Source organism: Doryrhamphus excisus, linkage group LG6, assembly GCF_037039965.1.
Source record: "Doryrhamphus excisus strain RoL-2023G ecotype Guam linkage group LG6, RoL_Dexc_Guam_v1.1, whole genome shotgun sequence".
Lineage (NCBI taxonomy): Eukaryota > Metazoa > Chordata > Actinopteri > Syngnathiformes > Syngnathidae > Doryrhamphus > Doryrhamphus excisus.
In genome coordinates this window covers 12377514-12390958 of record NC_136362.1, presented here as the reverse complement: position 1 = coordinate 12390958, position 13445 = coordinate 12377514, and the positions used below count along the sequence as shown (strand labels likewise).

The window sequence follows — 13445 nt, the reverse complement described above, 5'->3', positions numbered from 1 at the left end:
CACTGTAGAGAATGTGTCAGAACATTACTAATTAGGAAAACCAAAGCTTTTGCATCAACATAATTCTTAGCTTTACTAAAGTGCCACATGCAGAAAAAGGTCCAGCATGCATTGCTAAGTGCAATTTGTGTCAAAAATTCCTCTGTTTCCCTTCCAGCGTGTGCGTACGTTCAGGGCTCTGAACAGGTTGGCTTCCCCGCCACGGTGCTGTCACCGCGCTCAATGCTTGTTGCCATGCCAACCATACTGTGGTTGTATCTGTGGTAATATGTGTGACACATCCAGCAAGGCTATGGCTGTGTTTGAAACTATCTGGTAGGAAGCCTCATTTGCCAGTTAAGTCTAACAAAGCTTAAATGTTTTGAAGAGTGTTTGTTTTTGGCATGTAAACTGTAATTACACTGGTCTTTATGGTTTGATGGACAATGCATTGTTCATGCTACTATTTGTCCTTTTTACGTCATCCGTGAGGGAAATTTCCCACTATTTGTGTCTGATGTGTGGTCCCCCATGTTCTTAGAAATATTATTTATTTACAACATCTGGCAGAACAACTTCTGTTGCTCCCCCGCAGGAATACTTCTAGAGAGGCATATAAAACAAATGTGTGCCTGCATAATAGTCTGGCCAGCTGTCGCTCCAGTTTTTCACATGCACGGCTGCAACTCTTCGAATGACTAAACTGTGGACACGTAGTTCAGGTCTTCCAAAAATGGATCCAAATTCTGATCCTCCTCTCTCCTCCCCACCCTTCCCTGTTTTTTTCTTTGATGCTCGTTACCTCTTGAGTCTTCACTTGCATCATCTATGTTAAGTCGGTGTACTACATAAAGTGTACTGGAAAAAAAGAAAGTGCACTTATAAACACGCCGTAAATGTATCGCCTTGTGGAATTAAATATACTTTCTCATATATCTGAATGTGTGCTCACTGCTCGGTGTGACTGTCTTGTATTTGCATACATGTAGCCATTGAACAGTAATACAGTAATCCCTCACTTTCTAAATACGATTTTTACCATTGTTAGAGACCTCTAGACATGAACTAACACCCCTATAGTCACTTTTAAACTCATATTACTCAATATATTAAATATAGTCAAAGAAAATAAGCCATGTAAGACATAAATAAGGCTCTTGCTCGTGGATGTTTTAATAAATGTGTTACGGGCACGTGGACAGGAAGCGGTGTCGGGTATTCAGAGTTGAGTTTTAGCTGAAGTACGGCCACAAGAGCATGATGATGACTGTAATTATGTAATTGTGCCTGTTATGAGGTAAATAATTACTACATTTGTCACTCGTAATACGCAATATATTGGTCCGGTGTGTGTTGCTAGTGACACCTAGTGGCCACAGTTCAAACTACAGTTCATAAACGTCTAGTATTGCCTGAAAGGGGGCCTATTATGCTCATTTTCAGCCCTTTGTATTGAGTTGGGGACTCCGAAAGAGCAGCTACACACAATAACCCACACAGAAAGCTTTCCAGATCTTCCAGAATCTGCGCCTATTCAGCTGTATTTCCTTTTATTTCCAAAGCAGTCTGTTTTAATTTATTCCACCAATGACCCGCCTCCGGGCACACCCACTCCCAAGCCGCTCTTGAGGACTTCCGAACTACTGTCGAAACCCCACTCATGTACCAGAGCACGCCCATATAAGGAAATCACTTGCTGGATAGAGCACGTTCCTGATTCAGCATTCACATTTTGTATTTTTTATTATGAATGAAGCTTTCATTCTTATAGTAGTTAATCAATTTTTAATGGTTTTATTTACTATTTCTATTTCTTCTTGTGTTTTTATTGTTTCAAATACAATTTTCTGTATCAGTTTGGCTATATTATAAATCACACTGTTAACTCAATGTATTTCATTTATTTCTTTTCTTTGCCACTTGTCCTCACTAGGGTGTGCTGGAACCTATCCCAGCTGACTTAGGATGAGAAACAGGGCACACCAATTAGTCGCAAGGCATATATAGACAAATAACCTTTCATTCTCACTTTCATATGTATGGACAATTTAGAGTCACCAGTTAAACTAACATGCATATTTTTGGAAGATGGATGAAAACCCATCATATGAACATATGAACCTCACAGAGAGATGTCAATATACTTAATAAATACAACGATACACTAATCAATAGTTTTAATCGGAACCGCTGTTTTGTGTGTCTATAGCTTGGTTGTAGGACAATGCAATGTATACTGTATAATATAGTCACATTGTAGATGTCATGCAAGGCCTGTCGGTTGAGGAAAAACATGTCAAAGGGTCGCTTATTATGTTAAGACATTATTAAAATGTCAGTCATGCACAATGGGATTATACACATCAATGTACCGTTGCACTTTTATGATCGGGTCATATCATTTTCATGTAACTTATTAATAAATAAGGCAACTTTTGAAGTCAGCTAAAGTTGTCTTGATAAAATCGTACAAAATCCTCAGGGGGACAATCAAAGCGCCGGTCCTTCCAGCATTCTGTGGTTGCGAATGATGTAATATTAACTTCAGACTGCAGATTGGCCGGAAAATATAAAGAACTATGAAGAAAATCAAGCATTTCCCGCCTACAGTCAACCACAAAAGCCAGCAGCTCCTGCAGTGCAGCTGCTGACAGTAGATAATGATAGTGCGTGCCCCCCCGCAGGAGCTGACAACTACTTTCATTTCATGTTATAACAGCCCACCTCCTCACAAGGGCCACATCAGTGATTTTCCTCTTTGGCCACAAAAGTAGAGCAGTCCTTTCAGAGGATAAACTTTAATCGTCCCTGTCACATTTGCGCTAAAGCCATTCCTTTTAAGTCGCAGAAACTATTGGATGGATTGCAGTTAGATCTGGCACATATATTTTTAGAGACGATATCCCAAAATGATCTGGTAATCAAAATGAAATGAAAACGCTGCATACAAGGTGGATTTGCACAAAATGTGGAACATTGTGAGGGTTTCCACTGATGAATATTGTGTATGTACATAAATGGCTGTTAAAACATTTCATCATGATTAATCACATTTTGTTCATAGTTAACTCAGAATTAATTGCAACTAATCACAGCTACAGAGACATATTTATCTATAATAAGTTTTTATCTATAATAAGTATAATAACACTTCCTATCTTGCCCTGTTTTGTGTTTTCCTGTTTTACGTTAATAACTCGCACCTTCTTGTTTCAGTCACTCATCTATTTTGTTCATGAAACAACAAATGCTATTAGCCGTACAAATTAGACCTCCAAAGTGAGAAGATGGAACTAAATGATAATGATGATGAACATAAAGATTAATGATCAAAAATATATATAACAGGAAATAAATTTGTATGTATTACTGCACCAAATGAACTGAAAATGTAACTTAGCACACGTCCAGCTGCACAAGTTTGAATCACACTTATGAGCAATGAAGAGTTGCGTTCAAAGACAGCAAGTAAGTAATTTTTATAACTTTAACTTTTGAGTGTAAATTTATTTTGATTATAATTAAATGCATCACATTGTACTTCCACAATAAGAGTTAGGTTACTGAGTGGTAAGAATATCCACTTTTTCTCTTTTTCGTTGTCTTTGTGCTTATTTAGACCACACATATGCACATGATTACGATATTGTTGAGCTTTTTAGTGTCCATGAACGTATCTCGCGGGTGTCTCGTGACAATAAGGAAGTGTCGCTCGAAGGAGGACTAGAGACGTGTTTTGTGAGTTGGAGATACTAAATGAATGAATGAATGAATTGCACTGCTGTTGATGTGTTCAAGACAGAATAAAGTTATAGAGCGTCAGACCCTAGAATATATGCTTCCATATAAGACTTGTCATGATACGTAATTAGTTAAATAAATTAGGTTAATATTGTGTGGAGGCGCTCACTTGTATTCCTCCACGGTGTGCGAGGTAAACACTGCTGTGTGTGTGTGTGTGGTGTGTATTCTTCCGCATGGGCGAGCTGTAACTAGTTCTCAAGTGAGTCTCAGGTGTGCATTTTAAAACACAATGCAGTAAACCCACTAGTACAACATCACTAGAAAGTCACTTTTGTATCATAGAGCTAAAATTCCAGAAATGTTTCCAACTGAGAAATATTTACTGTAAAAAAAAAAAAGAATCCTACCATTCTGAAAGCAGCTGCTTTGTTTACTAATGATCATGTTACTTATGAAGACCTTGTCTTCGTGAAGTTTGAACTTGTTAGAGGGTGGTAGACGCCATTCTCACTGCCTCTGGAGGCCGTAATTTAAACCATTTGTGGATCAGGTGGAATTCTGGGATGTTGGCCTCCTCCTCCAACCAACCAAACCCCAAAGTGTGTTATTTTCTCTGTTTCTTTCCACCAGCCTACGTTTCCTCCCTCTCTCCCTCTCACTCCGTCTGTGTCTCTCTTCTTTCTTTCCACTCCCAAAAAGTTGTCTGAAGGAAGAGTCCAGCGATTCCCAAATGTATCCCGCCACAGCAGATGAGGAATATTTACAGGGACTGATGACTTCCTAAAAGGAAAGAAAAGTAAAAGTAAGTCTTTTATTTCATTTGAACGTATATTTTCAAAGTTGGCTTGTATCTTTGTACTGAGACACTGTGTCGTTTCCGAAATGACATCATGCAGGAAAACACGTGACAGACAGCATTAGAGGGGGCGCATCAGTCAAGAACAGTTGAGCATGTGGAATCAATATTATGTCTTTGTTTGTGCTTTGGTGTTTTATAAATGCAACCATTCTCAATTCATTCGGGTAGTGGGTCCATTCTGGGTGGGTTGCAGATAACTAGTCAGAAATTACATTTAGAGTGAAGTACATTTACAGTAATATTTTAGACATTTTGATTTTAATTTACATATTATTTTCATGCACACAAGTATCTATCTACCCAACCGAAACTGTACTTGTTTAATACTGTATAACAGCAACATGGTACATCCTAATAGTGTTTGCATGGATTATAAAACCTTCCATCCTCACCTTCTTCTAGGTTCATGTAGCTGCGCCTGGGCCTCGAGAAGGAGCAAAGGTCATGGGTTGTCAAGAGGTTGTCGTGCTCCTGTTGGCTGCCGCAGTGCAATGTCAAGTGAACCCAGGTAGTGATTGTTAAGCAGTAGATATGTAGTTATATGTACATATCGTATGTTTTTCTATGTGCAAGACAAATTCCAATGTGCAAGTGATCAAACCACATAACGTGAGCTTAAAATAACATTTGCATATTTCTGCCAGGATGATGAAGTAAAGCAATATCAGGTGGGTGGGCTTAAAATGTAGACGTGTGTGTGTGGTTTACCTGATGTAAGACAGCAAATATCCTCTGAACAGGCAGACCTTTCACAAGCGGTTTATAGGCGTAGTCGTGGGCAGCACACAGAGCTACACACTCTACCCACTTTGAATATTTTCACAGCATAAGGCGTATTTGTTCGTCCGCTCTCTCGCAGAGAGGGCGAATACAGCGTCAACGTCCCTTATTAGCAGGTAGCAAGCGACAGTAGCTCTCAGTTGGGTTCCAGAGACATTTTAAAGTCTCACGTGGATGTGGTGGAACATTGGAAAAGGAATGAACGCTGAAGAGAAAGCCTCCCGACACTGGCACCTACACAGTGACGCCTCTGTTCCACTGTAGAGGCCTTGCAGGGCTGCAGGAAGGAGGGCTGGGGGGACCACAACTCACCTCCATGTTACACTTGTGAATACTTAGGGAGGAAACATGCATATAGTGTGTGGATACATTCATGTATCAATGATGCTTTGTGTGTTTGTAGAAATGTGTCGCTACCCACTTGGTATGACTGGTGGACAGATTCAGGATGAGGACATCTCTGCTTCCAGTCAGTGGTCAGAGTCAACAGCTGCAAAATTTGGAAGGCATGTTTTTCTTTATCGCATATATACACTTTCCGACTAATATTCCAATACATGCATATTAAATATAATTAGCTACATTTGTAAGGATGTCCGATATTGGCTTGTTTTTAATTCTTCATCTCATTGTCTTTCTCTTCTGCAGACTAGATTTTGACAACGGAGATGGCGATGGAGCTTGGTGTCCTGACATTTTATCCGAATCTGACGGTTTTAAAGAATATCTCCAGGTGGACCTGCGTTCACTCCATTTCATCACACTTGTAGGCACACAAGGGCGCCACGCTGACGGCATGGGGAAGGAGTTTGCCCAGCGATACAGGATCAAGTACAGCCGGGACGCCACCAACTGGGTGAGCTGGAGTGATCGAAAGGGGCGGCAGGTGAGCAGAATCGTGCAAATTTTTTATTTAATTTGCAATAAACCAAAAAAATTGAATTTTGGAAATATTTAAAGTTGTATGATATTTTTTACTGAAATTTGTGTGAATTAAGTTGTTTTAACTAAGACGTTGCAGCAAGATGTTCCCTGTTCCCTGTAGTTCACTATAATTCCCTGTTACTGTTTATTATACTGTAATTTATTCCCCATTTAGTCCTGTAAATTACGTATCCTTGATAGATATAAATTTAACAATATATATTAGAGTAAATACTCCCTCCAAACTCTCCTGCTAGCTTGCTGTTTGCAATAAAAGTAATTGGAATTATTAGATTACATTCAGCATTGGATTGTTCACCCACTAATACGGAGCATGAACTGTGCGGGCATCCATTGTATATAAATATAAATGAATTTTAATTTAATTATTTATTATTGTGGTTACAGTTTCCAGCGTTTAATTATATTGACAACAACTCATTTGCACCTTTTTTGCTTAACATCAAATGTGTGATTCTCCTCTTCCAGGTCATTGAGGGGAACAGCAATGCCTACGATGTGGTGCTGAAGGATTTAGAGCCTCCCATTATTGCACGATATGTGCGCTTCATGCCAGTGACTGACCACTCTTTGATTGTGTGCATGAGAGTGGAGCTCTATGGCTGCGAATGGCTCGGTTAGTCAATAGCTGATAGTCATAACTACTGACATGTACTGTGTGTTACATGATGGAATTGCTCAATAAACAAATTAACATTTTCTGTGTTCTGCTTTTAGATGGTCTGGTTTCTTACAGCATCCCGGAGGGGCACCGCATGATCTACAGAGGCCTGGATGTCTACTTCAATGACTCTGTGTATGACGGAGTATCAGCCGAAAGGTAAGGAAGCTACCTTTACATACACTTGTTGAATAATGAATACATCAGAGATTTCAGTTACTACTCAAAGTAACTCACTGTTGATGTAAAACATTGTCATTAAACTGACTTACTGGTTCATATCTTCTTCTTTCTCTTTCTCTTCTTTCTCACCGTCTTCCATGTCTTTGTCTATCACACCAACTACCCTCATGTCCTCCTTCACTACATCCAAAAACCTCCTTTTTGGGCTTCCTTTACACTTCCTGCTTGGCCTCTCTAACTTTATCTCCAAGGCCTCTAACATGGAATGTCCCTCTGATGTACTCCTTCCTGATCCTATCCATCCTGGTCACTCCCAATGAGAACCTCAGCATCCTCATCTCTGCTACCTCCAGTTCTGCTTCCTGTCTTTTCCTCAGTGGCACTGTCTCTAGACCAGGGGTCTCAAACACGCGGCCCGCGGGCCAAATGTGGCCCGCAGGACACTAGTTTGAGGCCCCCGCCTTGATATGAAAGTTTAATGTTAGTGCGGCCCGTGCAAGTTTGATATGGATGCTGTATGGTATGTACCCAGTCATGGACCCAGAAAAAATTATTACGTTTGATTAATGTTCATGTTAAAGGTTAAATAACTGTTAATAGTTGTCCTCCCTATCCGTGTGGAAGTGGTAAGTTTTTGGCTAGTTAAGTTTAAAGGAAATAACTTGAAGGCTACCGTCTAGGTCGCAAGCTCTCTAGTTTGCGAGATAGCATGTGTCTCAAGACCCTGCAGTTGCGCAATCTGTTGTAAATAAATGTGTATAAATGTGACTATAGTCGTGTTTTGTCATGTCTACAGGGCTCTAATAATGCTTTGTTAATTTTAATCTGAAAAAAATAATTTGTCCCACCAACTATATGTGGTTTCTTAAGTTTTAAGCCATTTTATTATTATTATTATATTTATTTATTTATTACTGATTGATTGATTTTCTTTATTCTTGATTTGCTTATTTATTTTTCATCTTATTTTGTGTAGAAAAAATAAAAAGTAAGATATTTGAGAACAGTGAAACGTTTTATCAGAGCTTTTCTTGTAGAAAATTGGAACCAAAGCTAAGTTTTTTTTAAAAAATTGTTTTTAATAAATGCGTTTTTTTGGGGGGTTTTTGAAAACCTGATGCGGCCCAGTCTCACCCAGACCCGAGCTCCAGTGGCCCCCAAGTAAATTGAGTTTGAGACCCCTGCTCTCGACCAAACAACATGGCTGGTCTCACCACAGTTTTATATACCTTTTATATACCTTTCCTTTCATTTTAGCTGACACTCCTCTATCACACATCACACCTGACATTTTTCACCACCCGTTCCATCCTGCCTACACACGCTTCTTCACGTCCTTTTCACAATCACCTTTGTTCTGAATTGTCGACTCCAAGTACTTGAAATTCTCCACCTTCTGTCACTCTTCTCCCTGTAACCTCACTTTTCCACTTGGGTCCCAGACTTATTGGTTCATATAATGGACACAAATGATAAACACCTCCTTTCTTTGCTGCGGAGCGTGGCCGAGGCGCTGTTCCCCTGATGATGCCTTCAAGGTCACCACTTAACTCTGAATGTGGAAGCACAATTTGCTAGAAATAAACTCAAAACATGTGAACTCAACTTAAATTACATGGCACCTTTGAATGCAACCCCTCATTGCTCATAGTAACGCAATTAATGTGTGGTTCAAAGGTTCTGCTACTATTAAAGAGGCTAGGTGTTAGACAAATAGATTTTCAGACACGGGGTGTTTTTGCTTGATTTAAATGTTTGATGGACTAAAAGTTACACTTTTTACATGGTTTGGCTGGTCCTGGCACTTGTACTCCAGAGCGACTTGCACTGACAGCCACAAGAGGGCACTGTAGGCTCATGTGCCAGTATCTGCTACTTTTTTTCTTCGTTATTCTGCATTTTTGGCTGGTGCAAATTATACTCCAGACAGCTGGAGCCTATCACAGCCGTCTCCCTGGACTGGTCGCCAGCCAATCACAGGGCACATATAGACAAACAACCATTCACACTCACATTCATAGAGATGACCGAGGGTGGAATCGAACTCGGGTCCAGAGCAACTTGTAATGTATCCTGACTCATTTATCTACCGTATCTCCCTCCTAGACTGACAAAGGGCCTGGGCCAGTTGACTGATGGCACCTGGGGTCTGGATGATTTCGTGCACAGTCACATATATGGCATGTGGCCTGGCTACGACTACGTGGGCTGGAGCAACAGGAGCTCCCCCAAAGGTTATATAGAAATGACCTTCGAATTCGACCATGTTCGGAACTTTACGTCGATGAAGGTGATATGACAAACCAAACTCCTCAGAGATGAAAGTATAAAGTTTCAAACAGGGTCTCCTCCACAGGTTCACTGTAATAACATGTTCAGTCAAGGTGTCCGGATGTTTAGGCAAGCCACCTGTTTTTTCCGGTCTGGATCAAACTGGGAAGCTGACCCGGTGACCTTTAAGCCACCTGTCGACTATATGAGCCAAAGTGCGCGGTTTATCACCGTGCCCCTCGGGGACCACACGGCCAGCGCCATCAAATGCCGTTTCCACTTCAGTGACCTCTGGATGCTCTTCAGCGAGGTGGCCTTCCAGTCAGGTGAAATTTATTCATGATTCATTCTCGCTTTCATTTTCAGAGTTTCATGTTTTATTTTGGTCTTTGTCCATTGACAGGCTCGGCGGTTTATAACACATCACTGACTCCTCGCAAACATGGACACCCGGCAAACACACTACCAGGTCAGATACTGAGACGTTCAAAAGAAGGAACGTACTCACTAGATACGAGTGCGTGATGTGTTAGTAAACAACTATGTTTCTTAAATATAATTTAATTTGTGCAATACATCTTCATCTGGTGTGCCATTCTTTATTTGGCTCTACAAGTGCAGGTAATTTCCTGTCTTGAAGCTTTTTTGTCTGTGTGATCAGACTACGCCCCCTGCTGGCTGCCACATTACATGTCAGGTTGCTGTTTTTCAGCAAGTGATTTACAACCCCCTTTTCCATCTTACTTAGGAGATGATCCAACTCACAAAGTGGATGACAGCAATACAAGGATCCTGATTGGTTGCTTGGTGGCTATTATCGCTATCCTGATGGCTATCATTGTCATCATCTTGTGGCGGACGGTGTGGCAGAAAATGCTTGAGAAGGTGTGAAAAAAAATTAATTTGCCTACAGTTATTTTAACACCGAGGTGACTAATATTTATGTTCAATAATTAAGGCATCACGCCGCATTCTGGATGACGAACTCACAGCTCGTCTCGCGGTTCAAACGCAGGCCTTTTCCTTCCACCACTCGTCTTTGTCCTCCTCTCTCTCCACCTCCAATTCCACCTATGAGAGGATCTTCCCCCTCTGCTCCGACTACCAGGAGCCTTCCCGCCTCATTCGAAGACTGCCTGAGTTTGCTCATTCTACAGAGCACCTAGGTGAGGTCACAAAATCCTCATTGGAAGTCTGCTCTCACTGCATGTGCTGCAATGATCCCTTGGCCAAATGTGTGTTCCGCATCAGGACCAAGCAGCTCCTACAGGGCTCTTGCCGCCGGCGGTTTAGACAGCGCCCCTCACTATGCAGAGGCGGACATTATCAGCCTGCAGGAGTCTTCAGACAGCAGCGGCCACTCCATCAAGGCTGTCAACCTCAATCTCTTTGCTGGCACAGATCCATCTATGAGAGAGTTCCCCAGAGACAAACTTACGTTCAAGGAGAAACTGGGAGAAGGACAGTTTGGAGAGGTACATTTTAATGTTTGGGGTGGAAAAATGACCCCCCCCCCCATAAACAACTCTAAAACATAATATACAAAGTATTAAATATATCGGCATCTGTGTGCGTTTGGCCTCATGCGGGTACTCCAGTTTCCTCCCACATTCCAAAAACATGCTAGGTTAATTGGCGACTCCAAATTGTCCATAGGTATTAATGTGAGTGTGAATGGTTGTTTGTCTATATGTGCCCTGTGATGTACCCCGCATCTCGCCCAAAGACAGCTGGGATAGGCTCCAGCATATCCATGACACTAGTGAGGCTAAGCGGCATTAAAAATGAATGGATGGATAGAACAGGTGGAATCAGATTCACAGTCTATCCTTTAGCCTGGTTGTCATGCTACTGCAACAACCTCCACTCCGGCTCCTGTGTCTCTGCCGCCATCTTTTTCTAAAGTCGCCAATTAACCTAGCATGTTTTTGGAATGTGTGAGGAAACAATGTGTGAGGGAGAACATGCAAACTCCACACAGAGATGGCAGAGGGTTGAATTGAACCCTGGTTTCCTAGCTGTGAGGTCTGCGTGCTAACCACTTGACCACCGTGCAGCCTGTTATGTATGCACTTGTACGAATTGATTGACACAGTATTTAAATGATTAGTAGTAGTTCTGAAGTATAGGATATGTCACAAGATTAGAACATGGTCAGGGGTTCAAAGTTTAAGAAAAAAGTGGCAGCTTCCACATCGGGAATTACAGTATATCATTTTGAAATGTGTTATTTTGTGACAAAATTGGGGAATATGCCGGGGAGCAAATACATGGGGATTAACTCTGTTATTTTTTTGCAACAGGTGCATTTGTGTGAAGCAGATGGCATGCAGTCCTTTTTAGATGAGGCCCCATCTGCAGAAGAAGACACCCAATCACCCCTGCTAGTAGCTGTTAAAACCCTGCGAGAAGATGCCAACAAGAACGCAAGGTAGCTTGTCAGCTATGATTCTGGAACAAACAACTTGTGTTTTTTTGTTTTTTTTAAAGTTCATTTCCTCCACTTCAGGAATGATTTTCTCAAAGAGATCCGCATCATGTCCCGCCTGAGGGACTCAAACATTGTCCGTCTTCTGGCCGTGTGTGTGGACAAGGACCCTTTGTGTATGATCACTGAGTACATGGAGAATGGGGACCTCAACCAATTCCTCTGCAATCTCAGACTAAAGGAGACTGATGAGGAACATGAGCCAGCACCGGAAGAGAAAGAGGAGATTAGTGTGGTCAGGTACAGTAGGTTCAATATCCTCTTTGCTCGAGGCTCTTAAGTGATGAGTCTAAGAAAATATTAGAATATTCATCATCAGTTAGATTTTTCATTTGCTCTTTACAAAGCTGTATAAAGTACTTATTAATGTGGTTCTCTTTAGCTACAGTAAACTGATTGACATGGCCGTGCAGATAGCATCTGGTATGAAGTACTTGTCCTCCCTCAACTTTGTCCACCGTGATCTGGCCACACGCAACTGCTTGGTGGGGAAAAACTACACCATAAAGATAGCAGATTTCGGCATGAGTCGCAACCTGTACCGCGGGGACTACTACCGGATTCAGGGTCGAGCTGTGCTACCGATCCGCTGGATGTCTTGGGAAAGCATCCTGCTGGTGAGTGGGTTTCAGAAATTGACTGACTTCCTCTATTAATACCTCATGGCCTGACTGTAAGCCCGCATTTCACGCTATACCTCACCCTTGATGTGAAACAGCTTCATACTGTAGAATCAATTCTGCCATACTATGTCTGATTTCCAGGGTAAATTCACCATGGCAAGTGACGTGTGGGCATTCGGGGTGACTTTGTGGGAGATTCTGACTCTTTGCAAGGAGCAGCCATATTCCCACCTCTCCGATGAGCAGGTCATTGAAAACACAGGCGAGTTTTTCAGGGACCAGGGCAAACAGGTGAGAATAATAAACCTCCTTTATTAATTTCACTGAGCCATATTTATCTTTATTAATGAATACTTTTTTAATATGTCCAGGTCTACCTGCCTCAGCCGCCATGCTGTCCCGGTGCAGTGTATCACGACTTGATGCTGAGCTGCTGGAAGAGAAATGCCAAACAAAGGCCGAGCTTTCAGGAAATACACAGTCAGCTTGTACAGAGCCTGGCGTAGCAGATGGGACATTTTTCTCTGTGACGCACAGCCTGCACAGGATTTATTGTGTATGAATGTGGAGTTCTATTCAACCCTGCAAATGTTATCCAGTTGTTTTAAACTAGTTTGCGACAAAGGGGGCTGTATATAATAAGGAGGAAGTGGATTGTGCTTTATAGACATGCCATGAAACATCGTATAATGCATTACTCTATGTATTTATTATTTTCTACCACCTCTTCAGTGTCTATTTATAGAGCAGAGATATTATTTCTATGGTTTTAACACATATGTGTACAATTTATAAAATAAATCAGCTCTTCTATATAACCTATGAATCATTTCTATTTTTGTACTTGCAAAGAAGCTGAAAGTTACCGTAACTAAATGTTATTTTTTTGTTCCTTTGCACATTTTTTTTAAC

The 13445-nt window shown here is 41.3% G+C and overlaps 1 protein-coding gene across 1 annotated transcript; it reads left to right on the top strand.

The window, feature by feature from the left end:
* Positions 1-4203: 4203 nt before the first annotated feature.
* Positions 4204-13370, top strand: LOC131125416 (discoidin domain-containing receptor 2-like). The gene is made up of 18 exons (XM_058066962.2): positions 4204-4322; positions 4423-4525; positions 4995-5090; positions 5766-5868; positions 6011-6248; positions 6776-6923; positions 7025-7127; positions 9258-9441; positions 9508-9748; positions 9826-9891; positions 10171-10307; positions 10381-10588; positions 10674-10897; positions 11726-11853; positions 11932-12150; positions 12293-12527; positions 12675-12824; positions 12905-13370. The coding sequence occupies exons 3-18, from the start codon at positions 5027-5029 to the stop codon at positions 13037-13039; spliced, it is 2583 nt and encodes an 860-aa protein (XP_057922945.2). The 5' UTR covers positions 4204-4322; positions 4423-4525; positions 4995-5026; the 3' UTR covers positions 13040-13370.
* Positions 13371-13445: the final 75 nt, after the last annotated feature.